Source organism: Equus asinus, chromosome 1 (assembly GCF_041296235.1).
Source record: "Equus asinus isolate D_3611 breed Donkey chromosome 1, EquAss-T2T_v2, whole genome shotgun sequence".
NCBI lineage: Eukaryota > Metazoa > Chordata > Mammalia > Perissodactyla > Equidae > Equus > Equus asinus.
The window spans coordinates 145,173,765-145,192,552 of record NC_091790.1 but is presented as its reverse complement, the minus strand read 5'-3'; the positions used below and the strand labels follow the sequence as shown (position 1 = coordinate 145,192,552).

Here is an 18,788-nt window from a genome sequence, read left to right as displayed (position 1 = left end):
AACTTAGCCACCTGCATCTCACGGATGCTGCTGTTGACAGTGTAGCACTACAGGACTCAGGGAATGCCATGGCTTTGGGGAACTCACCGCGATGCAGGTCTGATCCTCAGTGTCACTGTAACATCAACAGCTTAGAGACCAGATTTAGAGGGCCCAACTCACAAGAAAGTTAACTCATAAGTTATTATACCATGGAAAGCTACTCACAAGTTATTAAGATATATAAGCCAGAATGCCAACTTATTAAACTAGAGCAGTTGTTTTCACTGGCTGCATATTAGAATCATCTTAGGAATTGTGATAAAGAATGCTGAAGTCTGGATCCGAGCCCCAGATATGCTGACTGAAGCCCCATCATTGTGTATTTTAAAAGCCCTCTGGACCTGGTTTGGTGATACGATTCAAGTGTTCAGTGGCACCAGCTTTGTTAGCCTGGCTCATCCATCTCAACCATCAGGATGGGGCCAGCAAGCATTTCTGACATTCACATTAGCTTTTCAGGGAACTTTTCCTGTGGACTAATTATCATGGTCTGGTGGTCTGGAAGCTGTCCCAGGGCAAACCTCAGGTAAAGATTTTAGGCCATCCGCCTTTTCTGGAGATCATTAAACTTTTTTTCACAAGATCTCAAACCCATTTGGACATCTCTACCTGATAGGTTCTTGAATGGACACTTCCATCGTTCGCCTTTGGGCTTCCTAATTTCTGTGCTTCACAATGAGCATCCTCCTCCTTGTCTTTTTGACAATTCCTTCATCTGGCAGATAAGGCAATCTGAGAATCTGAATCTGAACCCACTATTAAGTGACGCTGTGACCTTGTTTCCACATTTTAAATGGTACAATAATTAATACCATTCACAATTATCATGATGATTAAGTGAAATAATGTATGTGAGGCGATTGTCACTATACCTGGCGCATAGTGAGAACTCAATGAAAGTTAGAACCTGCATCCTCTCTTCGCCCTTACATATGTAGAGTGAAACCTTGCCCTGGTCAAAGGGTCATTCTCTCTGCTTGATATGCCCCTGCACGTCACTGCTCTGATTCTTTGTATGATGATTTCACCATTTTGAACTTCCTGCCATACACCTCCCTGTGGATTTGCACTTAATTATTATTTGTTCACGTCTTGATCTATTGATGTCATTAAGTAGCTATATGTCTTGATAGTGTACCCTTGTCAAAGTCTTCTATGTTAAGTCTAAAACTACCAATTGAATACAGATCTATGTAGGCCTCTTCAGAAAAACCTTTGAGAATAGTCTCCTGAGCAATCAGCAAGGGAAGAGCTGATATTACTGAGAAGGAAAAATAAGACGTAATAACGTCTTCCCTTCTTTGAAGTTTTTCCACAATTACAGTATGTATGATGCCATTAGTCCTTTGTCATCAAACTAATTCTCTGATCTTCCTATGGATTTCAATCGTATCTCCCCATTTAGTCTTGTACATATGACCTTATTTTGGAGGCAGGATGTATCAGTTTTGTAAGATTTATAAATAGAGTGTCTATGGTATAGCAGCACCATGGCAAAGAGTGGGGCTGTAAGGATGACTAAGTTAGCTGTGGTCCCTGCCCTCAGTGAGCTTTCAGTGTGGGGAGGATAAAGAGGTTTCACTTGTCCTTGCTAAATCCCAGTGTAGGCACTGGCTGCTGGAGCAGTCTGCAGAGAAGGATTCTGAGGCTTCCAAATTTGGTAAGAAAGTTTAACATGATCTACCAGTTATTACACTCATGGGCAGGTAGAAGTGGTGGACATATTTCATTTATTTTTAACCCCAAATATGTGAAAATGGCCTGTAAGGATTCTCAGAGTTTAGAGAGTATCAGGTCCACAGAGGAACACCCTCCCCCTCTCAAGGCTGGCTCTCCACCATCATGCTTCTGGGCTTTTTCCCTCAGTAACGTATCACTTATTCTCATCAACTTTCGAGATTACCAGAAAGGTTGAATACTGACAGTAAGAGACACAAAACAAAGGGTTAAGCCAGTCTGCTGAGCACAAACAGTGTGCTACTAAAGCTATGACTTACAATATGGAGCACATAAAACAGGCATGATTGTCAAAAATGTGTGGCAAAATTTTGGAAGTTATAAAATAACTTCACAGCAGATGGGCTTCCCATGTCTCTGTATGTTTAAGATTGCAAGCTCTGGAATGAAGACTGCGTGGGTGTGAATCACAGATCTCTCTTTCCCATTCCCAAGTGGGCAAGTTCACAGCCTCTCTATGACTCACTTTCCCCATCTGTAAAGTGAGGGTGTAGAGACGCTATGGGTGCTCTGCCCATCTCACCTTGGTCTATCTCAGAGGTCATCTGCAAATAATGTCTTAAAGGTCAAAGCCTTCTGCTCTCTGCCTGATGGCATTATCTGGTCCACTGAGCTGTACTGTATCCAAACACAAGGCAGGCTGGAGGTGCGAGGGAGTTCACACCCAAGGACCAACCCTCAACCAATGAGTGACGGGAGTTACTGGCTAAATCCTGCAGCCACCTCAGCCTTCAGTGGGTTGATTCTGAAGTGTGTTGCATACAGTTTCTCAGAGGGTCCCTCTGGGACTAAGTCCAAGTTGATGCAGCAGTAAATAACTTACTGACAAACTATTGCCTCATTTTACCCCTACTCAATGCTTCCAGGATCATCTTCCAAATAACGATCTGCTCCCAAGTCCTTGTCTCAAAGTTGGCTTTTAGAGGAACACAAATGAAGACAAGGGATAATAAATGTGTCTGCTTCATAGGGCTGTTGGAAGAATTAAAGTCGCTCATCCTCGTAAAGCTCCTAGAAGAATGCCAGTCACACGGTAAGCACTGGATGTTGGTCATGGTAGGGCTTGTTTTTACCTCCTCTGCAGCAAATGAAATCCATGACAAATTTGTTTCTTAGATGATGGAATTTCTGTGCTAATGGTAAGAAGCACTTGTATCATATAAAGAAAAATGCAACTAGAAAGAGTAAGAAGTGAACAGAAAATTCAGCCTACCAGTGAGCCAACTGCCCTCACGCTTGTAGGGCATAACGAGATGAAATTACGCTATCACCTAGCATTGGAGCTCCAGGACTGTGAAGATCACAGCAACTGATATTCGATTATAGTGCATTTGCTATTCGCTCAGAACAGTGTTCAATCAACATATTTGCCTTGTCTACATGCACTCTATCAGACTTCATTAAAATCTATCTTCAGTTTGGGTTTGCTTTTTTAGTTGCAAGAATTCATTGAAACAGAGCATTGATATTTAATTTCTCATTTATGCATGGTGTAGGACTTCATTTCCTAATATATTTGTATGGCTTTCTTTTGTTTTGCAAACAGATACTAATACGTATTTTTTACAGTATGTTAGTACTTTTTCCTGATTAGTAGAATGTTATGGAATAGCCAGAACTGAGGATTTTCTATTGGTTTCCACTAAGAGTATACTGTATTTACATGAACAAGCTATGCTTTCCTTATAGTCATTTTAAAATACTTTTTTATAAAAATACATATATAGATATATCTAAAAACAATGTAACTGTAAAACTGTAATGCACGGATACCCTTGCAAACATAATAGTAATTCTAATAGCAATAAATGAGCAATAGCATTGCAATAACACTGCAGTTTTTTGCAGTAACATTGGTTTTTCATTTGCACAAGCGCTGTCAGTATAACCCAATTCCACCACAGTGTGATTCTTGGCTCTGAAAAAACAAGACTTAGAAGCATTATCCAGATGGCCTATATTTTAGGGAGTTCTTTCCAACATGTGAACATATTTTCTTATGATAGTAAACAAATATTAATTACTAACTAAATACTAAGGAACTGTGACTTGCTAAATCTTGGAGTTGACCTTTTAATATCTGGGCTTGGCTAATTATTGGGACAGAATGTGTCAGAGGAAACTGATATGAAATTAATATTACTGCTAATTATTATTATATATTTAAAAAACTATTTAATTTATAAAATGAATGTCAAGGGAGTTATGAATCACTGAATCTCAGAGATCTAGTCGTTTGATATCTGAGTTTGCTAATTCTTAGCATAAGGGATAAGAAGAAATTAACCTAAAATTACTGAAAGAAAATATAGTCTTACTGTTAGTTTTTTATTATATATTATCACTAATATTATAACAAACATTAGGAGTAATATAAATAGAATAGAAACTTGTGATTCTAGTTTAATATTTATGTTAATTCAGATGTTGACTTTGTCGGGGCAAAGATCGATCCTTCTATGCAGTGCATCTGTCTTAAAATTGCATTATCCTATTTACAGCTCCTATCACTAGTTCCTCACTTCGGCTGCAAACTGAAGGGAACATTACCTCATTCAGAAATGATTGCCAAATGGCATTAATTTGGACTGATTATATAAAAGTGACCCATTATCAGTAAGGTCACAAATCTTCATGTTGAACTTCGGTGTGACAAGGTGGAAGATTATTTGAAATATTTATTATTATTTTATTGCAGCATATGGTTAACAATACTGCTACTATATTTCTTATGTTTGTTCAGAATATTTCAACTTCTCCCACTGGATGAACTGGTGAGGAACAAAATGGCTATCTGAATTAAATACTAGAAATCCAAATAAAAGATTCATTAAAATAAATGACAACAAATGAATGGTCCTCAAACAGTGTCTGACACATAGTTAGCTATCAATAAATAGTAGATATAAACAGCTATAGCAACTACAGTGCTCTTGAAAGCATCATAACCTACAGCATGCACTGCTTGTCACTATAATCCTTGGGATTTGGGGTGTGTACTAAGTATCATTGCCATAAAGCAAAATGGAGGGAATGATTTAATTACAATGCAACAGAGGGAAGAAAAGGAAAGATTCCTATCTACTGGTACTGTACCTCATACCTCCTCTCTACTCTATATGTAATGTAGCCTCAAGACTAATCGAGAAACAGTGGTAAATATTTTGATCCCTTTAACTTAAAAATCTTTGAACGGTAAACTCATAAATGGACCTCCTTTTTCCATATGACTCTCATAATGTTATTTCAGTCAGACAACAAACACGGAGGAACCTCTCCGACGTGCCAGACACCATGCTATATGAACGGAAAATTCCAAAGTGTTTGTCCTTGTCCAATTTCCCAAGGACTTAGAAAAAGATCCCAGAAAATAAAGGAAGGATAAACAAGGAAGTTAAAGCTACTTGGACAGCACAGAAAGAGAAGTGTGCCTCTCTGAGAAAACATGTTTGTTGTCTCAGTGTTAGTATCTATTGACCAAATTAATATCTCAGGCAACTCAAATTTCCACCCTTACAAAGTACAGAGTTATGATTATCAATGAGTAAATATGAGGGCAACATAAAATAGTTCAATGAGTGATGTGGGTGTGTGTGTGTGTGTGTGCACATTATACACCCACAAAACCACCTCAGGTCTTATGTTTAAGGAGCTCAAAACACCCATGTTTGTTCCCTGATGCTAAAAAGCAATATGATTTTTATTCTTATTTAGATTATTTTCCTGCAAATCTTTAGACTCTTTAAAAAAATACTATATAATCATTGTTCCAAAATGATCATGATGGGGATTTCCAAAACAGCTCCCCCTTTCTATAATGGTGCTTCTTTGGTTCATTTTATATTATTCTACAAAGATAAACAGAAATAGACTTATCGAATCAAAGATCAACCCAGAAATAAAAAAGTTCCTCTCACTCTCTATAGCATCATTTTCAAAACGATCATGCTTGATTTAAACATACAGTGATATTTCAGTTAAAAAATTAAAATGTGATCCCACGTAAATCCAGTAAACCCAAGATTACACTATGAAGCAAGCTTTCCCACAGAGAAACGTAAAGGAATGTTGACACAATTCTAAATTTCTAAATTCCACTTTGATCTATTTCTTCATCTTTTGCTTTACATGCTTAAACGTAGGAATATCCCAATGATTAGATTATTAAATGTTCAAAATCACTCCTGATGTTACTTTCTGTAAATTTAAATTATATAAAAACTTGGGAAGCATTAGCCATTTGCATAGCCTTTTGATGTTAAGTTTTGGGGAAGAATAAGACAAATATATTTGGTGATTTAAAAAACAAAGCTCTACATCTATGTAGTGCCATGGAGTTCACGGAGCATATTCACTTTTAACTCAGTTCTGAGAAGCACCAGCACTGGGACTGTGGGCACCAGCCAAGCAAAGTGGTCAGGGCCAGTGGACAGCACTAGAGAGCGAGAAAAGGAGTGGGCCTTTGTGGTTGCAGGACACTAAATGGAGAGGTGACCTGACGCAGGAAGGAGGATCCTACAGATGGAGGTATCCCACTACAGCTCCTGGGAACACGCATTTTTATTCACTGAATGAAAACTTAGACACCAGCTATTGATTTCCTACTGTGTTAGGTACTTTCACCTGGAGAATATGCAGTCTATCTAACACATGGGAAGATACTGCAACAAATATAAATAAGCTCAGGACTCCGTTATTTCTTTCCAAAATCTTAGTTCTAACTATTCATCTGTAGAAAGGAGAGGAGCAGCATACATGAATTATCCTTATCTTAACACTAAACTGCTCCTTTACAAATGCAGCTGGTTTTAAAACTTAATCATGTCTTTACCAACAATATCATTTAAAATGCAGGGAAGCTTTTTAGGCAATACTATCCTCTAGAAAACAGGAAAACAAATGTTATGGTTTTCTGGTACCACATAGTTCACAGTTAATTGTATTAATTCTCCAAACATGAATGAGCAAGGAGTTAGCACTGTGAGGGCTACACAGATATAAAGGCAGTGCCTGCCCTCGAGGACATTGGAGTAGCATTGATAAGATATAATTTTCTTTGGCAAAATAGTTTAGGAAAATATGATTAAAATTTTATTCTTTGACTAAACAGACATTCCTAAAGGATAATTTAAGAAATATCTGCTGGATCCTGAACTCACCTCCTCCCACAGACACAACAAATCTACAACTATATATGGAATAATTTCCTCTGAAAAAGTTCTGAAAACTGGATAGGCAGAACTTCCACATCAAAGAATAAAAGGGCAGCAACGAAACAGTTAGGAAAGGCAGACACACATTCTTGCCAAAAACAAAAAGACAAAACAACAACAAAAAAACCCACCCCAGGTGAACCGATCCAAAAATGGGAAGGATCCCCAAAATACACAATTTTTCCCTGAAGAGCAAGGGGTTTGTGCTCCACATCAGACACCCCAGCCCTTATATACTGCAAGAGACCAGCCCCCAAAATGCCTAGCTTTGAAAACCAATGGGGATTATGACCAGGAAAATCATAAAACGGTAAGGAATGGAGAACCCTCTATGAAAGGATTCGCATGCAGATTCACTGGCCCTGGAACTCAGCACGAAAACACCAGATTGAAAAGCACCTAGACCATATGTGAAGGAGACCCACTCACTAATCTTAAAGCATCTGCCAGAGGCAGGAAATTACTGGGACTCTTTCCAGGTTGGAAATACTGGCAGGCGCCATTTTCGCAATCTCATTCTAACTTGCTAAGGCTGGCATTGTTGAGCGCCATTTTGGAACGCTCCCTCTAACCTGCTAGAGAGGGTGGGAGTGCCCTGCTAAGAGTCCTACCCACCCCAAGGCATCAGCAGATATACGCACCTCTACATTCGCAGCAGCATTATTTACAATAGCCAAGATATGGAAACAACCTAAGTGTCTGTCGATGGATGAATGGATAAAGAAGATGTGGTATATATGTACAATTGAATACTAGTCAGCCATAAAAAAGAATGAAATCTTGCCATTTGTAATAACATGGATGGACTTTGGAGTATTACGCTAAGTGAAATAAGTCAGATGGAGATATGTTTTCACTCATAAGTGGAATCTAAAACAAAACAAAACAAATGAACAAGCAAAACAAAACAAAACAAAAACAAACCCATAGATACAGAGAACAGATTAGTGACCACCAGAGGCAAAGGGGGTTGGAGGGTGGCCAAAATGGGTGAAAGGGGTCAACCGTATGGTGACAGATGTTAACTTGATTTTTGGTGGTAGATCACTTAGTAGTGTACACAAATGTCAAATTATAATGTTGTACACCTGAACCTTATATAATGTTATATACCAATTTTACCTAAATGAAAAAAAAAGAAAGAACTATCTGCACTATTCAACTCTAGATTTTACTTATAAGATATCCAGCTGAATATCTGATCAACTTGTAAAGAGAATAACTGAATAAATTATTTTATTTTCAAGTTGTCAATTATGACGTATAGTAACAAGATGAACACAGTTCCTATATTGGGAGATCCTTCAGAGGTTACTCTAGTCTATGTGCTATTATCGTACGGTCTAAAATACATAAATTTTATCATGAGAAGGCTTCCAACTAATGGTGGTATCATTCTGATCATGCCTTCTGGCGTTTGAGGACCCTCACCATCTGTTCCCACTCTCTGACTCTGTTTTAGAGCTAGCGTGTGCTTTTCTCCTCAATCACACAATAAAATAAGTAGAGTTTTTGGACTTTACTGGGAAGCAGCCTCCTGCTCAATAAATACATTAACTGAGACATAATATGATAGTCTAATTTTTCTTCCAATTTTCCTTTTTTTTTGGTCCACAATCTGAAACAATGATTGCACATGATGGTCTAGGGAGCCTTAGTGTTTTCATAAAAACAAGAAATCTAGCAGTTCAGCAACATAACATGTGCTTACAATCTTCCTGCAATATTTTTACTGCCAGTATTCTGCCGCCAGCATCTATAATGATTACAGACTTAACAAGTTCATTAAATTACATTGGAAAAAAGTCTTTCCGGGTAAGACAAATTAGTTGTTTTTTGTTGTCATTTCAAACAAGGTCTTCTTCATTCTCTTTTTGATATCTACCAGATGCTATCTTTTTATAATGAAAGTCTATAATACAGATTGATAAATTATTGACCTTAGCAATTTTTCCTCAGGGAATATTTTAGTCTCCCTCCTAACATTTAGAGAATGAATACGGCCAACCAAGAAAATTTGGGACCTTACTACTAGTGAGCTATTTAATTCTCCTTCACATTCATTGATAATTTATTTTAAATATGAAAAGAAGAAAGACCAAGAAAAAAGTTTTACATAATTTATACACAGCTTTTCATGGTAAATATGTTTACAGTGATGAGAAAGAAAGCACAAAGTAAAATGCAGCTTTAATTAGTTTCACTTACAGGATTATTTTCGTATTTAAACATATGCACTTTTGAGAGTGCTAAAGATACAGATAAGAGGCTGACCACACATCCTGTTTCTCCAGACAGTCTTGTTAATACATGGCCTCTCCGACTCCTGTCTGGTTGGTATCCCCTATTACTCTCCTAAGTGTTTTGGTTTGAAGGACAAATTTATGATCAAACTAGAGATCAGCCATGTTAAAATTGTGTGAAAAAAATGGTGTGGACAGCTGAAAAACTTCAAAATAAAGATCAACTTTTCAAAAAGTTCTCAGAAAAATTATTTTTTAATATTTTTTGTGTTGAGTACTTTAATGTGTTAGAAAGACATGTTCCAAATATTCAGTATCGAATATGAAGAAATCCTAACAGGATCATTTAATTGATTGAAAAGTCCTTGATTTAAAGCCATTACTAACCTTCATATATAGACTTCCTTTTTTTTTTTTTTTTTTGAGGAAGATTAGCCCTGAGCTAACTACTGCCAATCCTCCTCTTTTTACTGAGGAAGACTGGCGCTGAGCTAACATCCATGTCAATCTTCCTCTACTTTATACGTGGGACACTTACCACAGCATGGCTTTTGCCAAGCGGTGCCATGTCCACACCCGGGATCCAAACTGGTGAATCCCAGGCCGCAGAGAAGCGGAACGTGAGAATTTAACCTCTGCGCCACCGGCCCGGCCGCAGGACTTCCAAAGTTATTTAAGATAAATAATTTTTACAGATTCTCATTAAAAATGAGACACTTAAAAGGTCAAGTTTAAAAGACATTTTGAAAGATTTTTAAAATCCGTCTCTAGCGAAGTCAACAGTTGCATCAGAGTCTCAGCAAAAGAAATGGCATTTCACTATCTTAAATGAGGTAACCTTCTGTGTGTGCGTGCTGCAGACCACTCCAGACCACTTTGGAAGATTATGAACCTTTTCTAAGAAAAATATTTTTTAAATGTCTAAAATAAACTACAAAGTATTACAATGGAAACCAATTATATTGGACTACAATTATCAAAATATCAAAATATATTTAAAAAGCAAACGTGATAAAGTAATATGTGAGCTTCTTCATTAACTCATGAATTAAATTGTCGAACAGCAGGTCTAATCACCATCATGATTACCAAGCAGTGATGAATAGATATGATACTTTGAGGTTATCTAAAATAACTCTAATGTGGTCTGAGAAGTCACAGCTACTGCTCACGCTACTGTGGTTTGTTGACTACATTCACAAGTGGAGAAAATGTTCATTAAGAGGTTAGTGAAAAGAAAGTTGCAATTCTTTTCCCAACCAAGTTCATGACCTCTTTGAATTCTATTGTTTTAGGTACAACATTAAGAAAACCTAGTGGTCCAAACAGTTTATCACAGGTGCACAATTAACTCATCAAACTGCTACTGACCCTTGCAATGAAGTACACAAAACAACATGTGTGAAAACAAAAAGCCCACTGAAAGCTTTTTAAGAAAAAAAGTGAAGGCTCTCGCTGAAAATGCAGTTCAGTTCCCTGTGTGTGTGAGCTGTCAATGAAGTGCAGCACATGGTGAATGTGTTGAACGGCAACACAGTGGGGCTTTTCTAGAACTTTGAAAAACCAAACAATGAAAACTCCTAAAACACAGACATGGCATTTTATGTGAAGCAGTATGTCCCTTATCCCTATCACTAATATCTTATAATCAGTTATATTGTCACACACATTTTTCTTCAGGTTTGCATTTTCTTATTTTACTTTAACAGTGTATTCATTGACTATTTATACTTTTCTTTCTCCAAACTTCAAATGAAATCCAATAATGGACACCAAAGACTACAAATGGTTCGAATTAAACACAGATATTGCCTAAGAGATAAGACAGAATTACAGATCATTGGAACTTAAAGGGACCATAAAAGCCACTTTGTCTAACCTCTCACTTTAGAAAAGAGGAACTAGAGACAACTAGAAGTTGAGGTTAGGGACTTGCTCAGGCCCCAAGACAACCAGAGAAAAGCTCAGTCTGATAGTTAATGCACCGCCCCTCCACCTCTCGACAAGGGCAAGTCCTGTTCCTGGGCCCACTTCTATCAAAGCATAGCTATCGAAACAAGCGGTTACAATCAATTAGCAATACATCTTATTTATAGATTTTTGCTTCCAAACATGGCAGTAAGAAGACTTAACTGGTGAGCAAATCTCTAGAACAGAGGCCTTGAAAGAATAGTAAAAGATCAAGAATTTGTTTTGAATAGTTTATAAGGTCTAATTTATTAGCAATATTATTCTGACTACTAAAAACCCAGTCAAACCATCGCTAACTTTATTTTTTTAGATGGCCTTTTTTTCTGATTATAATAGGAGTACACATCCATTATATTAAATTTTGAAAATACAAGGATGAATGAAGAAGAAAATAACAAGCAGCCTACGCCAACAGTCAAGACAATATTGGTAATATTGGTAATATTTCAGCATATTTCTTTCCAGAAATATATGTACATATGAATATATAGTTATTTACATATAATCTTACATATTAAGATAATATTGTATATAAAATTTTATACCCTGCCTTCTCTCTAAGCATTATACCATGAGCATCTTCCCACTGAATTAAAATTGTTTCCAAAACATCATTAATGTGAAAGTCTATGTTTCGTGCTTATTAAGTAATGAAATTTAAAGATAATATAATCAGTAAAATTATCTCATATAATTTTTGATCACTGGATTATGTAGGCTATGACTGATCAGGTAACTCTAATGCATTACATTGCTCTAAATCAAAATTATTAAAAAATGTGTTCTCTAAAGACAAGGTAGTGTTTAGAAAAATTTGAATGCAAATGGCTAAAATCTTTACGGAAAAATGTATAATATCCCAAGAAATTACAGAAACAAAAATCCAAAGAGATACCAGCTGCTACTATTAAATGCAGTAAGATTCCAAAAGCTATTACAACAGTCAATCATGATCGGGCTCTGTAAAGTCCTGAGGGAACACAGTACTTGTGCAAGGGAGCAGCAATTAGTGTAAATATTTAGTGCCTGGTACACTGGAGGACTTTAATAAATGTTGATTGAATGAATAAATAAAAATCAATTTACGAACAGGTATAGACATCTGAATATGATTATACTCTTTCACTGACAATCTTACTTAAAGAAATATATACAACATATACACTCAGGTACACATTGCACTTTTCTTAAGGGGGAAAAATTGGTCACAATTAAATGTCCAAAGCTGGTAATGGTTAAGTAAATGATGTAGGTAGAAAGAGCCATGGAGACAATTTTCAGATTAATTTAACAACTATACTAAAATTATAAGTGTCTTGCCTATAATTCTTAGTTTAAAAATGATTATTTAAAATATTGGTATATTTAATCTCTTGGTATAAGATTTTATTTCATTCTTTAAATAAAATAATCGCTAATTTTAAAATCGAAGAAAATCACTGCATTTAAAAAAAAATGTTGAGAAGCCCAGATGAATAACTTATTATTTTTCTTCCAAAATATATTCTTATAGTCAATATCAAAAGTGTTGTGCATCTCTTTGTTCCTGAATACCACAGAAGATAGGGTCAAGGTTTCCTGGAAAGTCACATGAATGGTGAGAGAAAACAATCTTGACATTCTATCTTCCTAGTACCATGAGTCACATAACTCTGATATTTCCTCTTATTAATCTTAGCCTAAGAATTAGAGAATTTGTTAAAACTAACACACACACACGCACACACACACACATACACACACACACATGACTTAGAGTGGTGACCCTTTAAAAAACAATGTAAGTCACAATACCTGTAAAAGCTCTGATGGTTCACTTCCTTCTTCCACCACAATTAGTTGAGATCTTCCTTTCCTTTCATTGTCCCGAATGCCAATGGCAACCTGGCTTGCCTTCAGACGCTCATATTTATTGCACGAGGAACCACACCATTGGTAAATTTCCTAAAAGAGAGGGACAGATCTTTTGACCTCAGAAATATGTGGAAGACATTCAGCACTGTTGTAATACCCATTGTGATTAATTAGGAAAAAACAAAAAGGTATAAAAATAAAGTTATTTGTTATTGAGGTATATATGATTTTACATATTTTATTTATACCTCATTCTGTATCCTGTTGCTTTCAGTTAGCATTATAAAGTAAGCATTTTTTTAAACTATATAAATACATATCTCACCACTCTGTGTATATAATCCACTAAGCAGAATTTATGAAAGTAAACTTGTATAGATTACTTAAATTTAAAATAATAAATTTACCATATTTCAGAAAGGTGGTTAAGAATCTGTTCTGCTCTTGATGATCATAAAAATTGATACAACACTTCTGTAAAGCAATTCAACAATTCTTATGAAGAGGCATAAAAAGAGTTAAAACCTCTGACCCAGTAATATCACTATCCAGAATTTATTTTAATAAATTATTCATAAAGGGAAGAAAGAACATGTACAAGTGTTTTCATTGCTATGATTATATTGGTGAGGCACTGACAGACATTAAATGTTCAACAACAGAATAACAGTTACGTAAATTATGATACATTGAAAAATAGATACTTAAATATCAAAGTTATACTTTAACAGAAATTTAGAAAAATAGAAACAGAACAACAGTTTGATATTTTGTAAATTAGGCAGACTACATTAGCTGCCATTTAGATTAAAACATTTTATATTTTAGACTTGGGTACAGTGTTCAGAAGGTATAGAGATACAAATGTAAATAAGACTGAAATATCATTTTCTCCATTAAATGTAGTTTAACAAAAGAAAGAAACACAAGTTTAATGGTACCCAGGCCTGGTGGGGGTATGGGAATGGGCATTATCGCACACTATTTGGGTGGTTAAACTGACATAGGTTTTTTTTGAGAGTAGTTTGGCATCATATCAGAAAATTACATACGCTTTCAGAATCAGAAAATTCCATTTCTAGAAATCTATTCAATAGAAGTATTCAAACATGAGATACAAAAACAAAAAAACAAACAAAACAAAAACAAATGTTCATCAATAGGGAGCTGGTTATATAAACGCCATTACATGGACACTGCAGACTACTCTTCAGCAGTTAACAACTGAGGAAAATGTTTGAATACTGATGTAGAAAATTACCCAAGGTGTATCATGAAGAAGAAAATGAAGCCCACAGAATAATACAGTTCCATTTAAGGAGAAACAGAACCAGAAGCTCTGTTTCTGCGTTTGCAGAGAAAGATTGCTAAAGGTAGACAGTTTTAACACGTTGGCAGGGGCACGCACACACAGAAAGAAAGCCTTCAACTTTTACTGTATCTAAGTCAGTGTTTTCCCTTTTTTTAAAAATGTCATTCACATTTATTAGGTGCCTATTATGAGCCAGATGTTGGGGATAGAAAGATAAATGAGAGAAAACTAGCAAGGAAAGACTGCCATGTAGACAACGAACACTAATATCTTTGCATTACACTTGGTTTTCAAAATGTTTCCACACATACTTCACCGAGTCAATTGTCGAGAGATGGTCAGCACAGTGGTTAGGGGTAAAGGAGACAGACCTCAGTGGCCACTAACTGCCTATGTGACCTTTTATTTGCAATTTTTAAAAGAGCAAATAAATTAATAACCGCAAAATAAAAGAGCACCCAAGCATTCAGAGAGACCGGCTCTTTTCTCTGATTAGAAGACATTTCCAGTCCAGAGTTGTTTCAAAAATGGTTTACTGATTGCCTAAAATGGCGCACACTCTCTTCCAGGTCCTAGGAGCACAACTTTGAACCACGTAGGCTTGCGACAGTCTCTCTGACCCCTCACCCCACCGTGTTCCTGATTGACCTATTCCATATTCCTTTTTAAGAATAAAACATACATTTCAGAAATTCAAGTCTTTATAAGAAGTAAAATAAAAAGGATCATGCCTTGCAATCTCTTTCACTCTAGAATCTGATTTAGTAATTCAATATGGTCAAGGGATGTTTCTATTCTGTTTCTAAGGGAATCACACACTGCCATTGTCCCTCTCTACCTCTTTTCTACACCTGGGTATCTGAATATGAGGCTCACATTTGGAGGCAATTTAAATACCGTGCCCCGGTTAGCACTTACAAACAGTGAAAACAGATGGTTCCACTAATCAGTCAACGCCTATCACTGAGCATTAAAGTCAGGTGATGGAGTAGGAAGGCGATTTTAAAAAATACAGATGCCTGAGCCCTCCCCTTAGGGACTCTCAGGGGTATTCTGGGCAGCGTGTTTATTGAATGCTCCCCAGAGGATTCTAGCATTCAACTAGGGCTGAGAACCCTGGCTAGTCACCCTGAGCACGCTGCACCTGGCACTCATTACAGGGAATCTGTAACATTTAATCACCCAAAGGAGCCAAGCAGGCTGCTCTGCTGAGTACACCTGGGCTCTTAGCTCAGCTTCCTTTCCTACCGTATTCCATGGTATTTTGCAAATGATTCTTTTTTCAGTGGATCTGAGAAAGCAAACTTCTAATATTTACATTACAGTGAAATAGAGGAAGTATCTCAGAAGTTAGCTGTCTAGATTTCTCAGACTTAGCAACTTTCACCACTGACTTGCTCTGTATTTTTATAATCATCTAACAGATGTATATGTTCTCCCTATCTGAGTTGTATAAATGACCTCTCATCTACTTCAAACAGATTATATAAAATCACACTAAATTTTAGCAGCATCTGTAAATCATTATGGAAGGTTCATAAAATGTGTTTAAAAATGAATTGTAAATAATGATAATTTAATGAACATAATTGTTATTTAACATAGAATTTTACAATATTCTATAGATCCCAAAATATTTTCTATGATATTACTTTGGGTTGGGAGATTTTACGTGCAGTAGCAATTCACAGATAAATTTAGTTGTACCATTGCTTACAGACCACAGTCTACCTTTAAAATAGCAAAACCATATCTAGGAAATACTCATCAAAATAATAAAATTTTTAAGAGCAAAGTTTTCCTTTTAACTGGAAGATGACTGAGTCCCTACAGCGTTACACAAAATTTCTTATAGAGCTCGAAAAAGAATGCTTTGTATTCTGCTTATTCTTTTTTCATTTTCACCTTATTTTGTGCTACTATTTCTACAAAAGTGACACATTATCTTATTTACTAAATTTAATTTTCAATGGTTAATTCAGGCAAGAAATGCAATAAAATATGGACTTTAATTTTAAATTGCTAAAAGCCAGAATTATTTAAAAAGTTGTATTAAAAAATCTTTTTCATTCAATGCTAATTAATTTTTTATGCAAATATAGTTCATTCAATTCTGGCAGAGCACAACAAAACATGCTTTAAAATTTTAAACAGAATTTTAGCAATTCATTAAATTTGAGCAATTTCTATTCCACCACATGTGGACGATGTGTTTAGGACATCTCACTTTAACAGAGCTCTACTGTGATGAAATAAATGTGTATAGTACTATAAATAAACTTTACTGCCCAACACTTACTCTTTTCAGAAGTAGTTGGTTAAAACCTCAACACTCTGTGCACAAGGAAACTTTGTACTCATTTGGCCCCATGCTTCAAAAACTCTCCTGTAATTCAACTTACCCTGTTTTTCAGAAGGAGTGGGCTGAAAAAAAGAAACTCTGCATAGAGCTAAAAAAAGTCTGAATGGATGTGATAGCTTGATATGTATTATTACAACGAAAAGTTTTCATTATAATTTAAATTGTTTTATTTATAATACTTTAGTGGGCTTTAGATGAAAACCCTTTCGTAAATCTGATTTAAGTGTACTAGACGCCGAAAATTGTAAAGCAAACACAGTTTCAGAGGCAACTATTTTACCCTCTAAGATCCTAAGGAATTTAACAACTCAACACTAAATATTATATTTCTTTGGGAAAAGAGCATAAAAACTCCATGTAAGTATGGAAGTATCCATTCAATTCAGAATGAAGTCCACTTAAATTTTGGTGGAAATTTTTTGATGAACTATAACCCATGAACACCCTCTAGCAGAAGTTTATGAAACTATAATTAACCGTTAATATGCAAACTATTAAAGGAAAACAAAATTACTCTGGATAATTGGAAGAGGAAGAAATGAGGGAGTAAAGACAATCTGTTACTGGCAGTTAGTTTGGTCCCCTAGTAATAGGAAATAAAAGCAAGTGAGTGATACTTATAGAAACGACACTGGGAGCAAACAGAGGTTTCTAAAATTTCCTTTAAACTATGTGGTCAGGTTAACAAGTAAAACATCAAAGTGCAGCCAAACCTCATTTGGGGACAGGAAATAAGCGCAGCAATAAAACAATGCTCCTGATGCCCTTGATGGGAAGCTGGATTAAAGGAGCACCCCAACAGCCCATGTGATGTTCACGCATAACGCGCAAAGAATTCAGCATGGATTTGCTCCTCTTTTGTCCTTTTCTCAGTTATTTATTCTAAACACATCTAAAATTTTATAAAAGGAGAAGTAGGGGCCAGACCTTTTCCTCTCCCTTGCTTCTACTTGCTTTATTTTCACTGGGTTTAATTTTCTCTTAGATCTAGTTAACCAAATATAGAAGTTCATTCTCATCTCCCTCTAGGCTGGAGGTTCTCCAAGTATAGCTAAAAAATAATAATGACTTGTGAGATACCTCTGGGAATCTATCTTTATCTTAAAACTTTAAAACATGACTTTTTTTAGTTTTGGGACAAGCAAATGTTGATTTATATCCTATTTTGTTGTTCAAAGCCAAGCCAACACAATACCCTTCAATGACATATATATATGTGCTTTAAAAAACATCTCTGCCTGAAGGATGGAAGATGAATGCAGCAACACTTGAAGGCTTGATGACCAGAAAGGAAAAAATTGCATGTGAACCAGGAAAGAGCAGTGGTGATGGAGAGGAGGAGAAGAATCAAGGGATATTTCAAAGGTTAAAGCCTGCAAGGCTGGAGAACAATCCTCTGACTTGTTGGTTCTTCAGGCATGTGATCCCTGAATTTTCCAGCCCCTTTAGACTCTTCTCATATTGAAGTGGTTCTCAACATTCAATGTACATTATAATAACATTGGGATGGGGCTTAAAAAGTATTTACACCAAAGTCCCATCCCAAAACTTTAAAATCAGAATCTTTAGGGGTCAAATCACAGGCATTACTATCTTTAAAACCTCTTCCAAATGATTCTAATGTGAAACCATCATTAAGAATTAAGTATAAATCCTAATACCTTGAAAACTGTTTTTCCTAGTACCCTCACCCACTCTCTAGTTACAATGTGTGTGCACCTCTACCCCAGCACTTCTCACAATCTACCCTGTCATACTCTGACTTGTGTATGTGTCGGTGCCTCTCACCACTTGACAGCACCTAGAGGTCAAAGGCTGTCTGTTTTTCACCCTTATCCTCCATGCACCCAGCGCACACTAAACACACAATAAATGCCATTCGTCCCTACTTTTATTGCAGGGTAAATTTTACAAATTTAAGATTAGGTTTATTTTTAACATTATCTTTTATTCTTGCTTCCAGGTTCTCTTCTTATAAATCCAGTGGGAATGATCACTTCAGGATAAGGACAAATTTATTCATAACAAAGAAGATTTTGCTCAGTTTTCAGTTT

At 36.0% G+C, this 18,788-nt stretch overlaps 1 protein-coding gene across 1 annotated transcript in view; it reads right to left on the bottom strand.

Moving 5' to 3' along the window:
* SCIN (scinderin) overlaps positions 1 to 18,788 on the bottom strand; it is a 69,947-nt gene that overhangs the window by 34,736 nt on the left and 16,423 nt on the right. Inside the window, exon 4 of the mRNA XM_014863073.3 lies at positions 13,001 to 13,150. Within this exon, the coding sequence (XP_014718559.1) occupies positions 13,001 to 13,150 (150 nt within the window). The remainder of the gene's footprint in view (positions 1 to 13,000; positions 13,151 to 18,788) is intronic.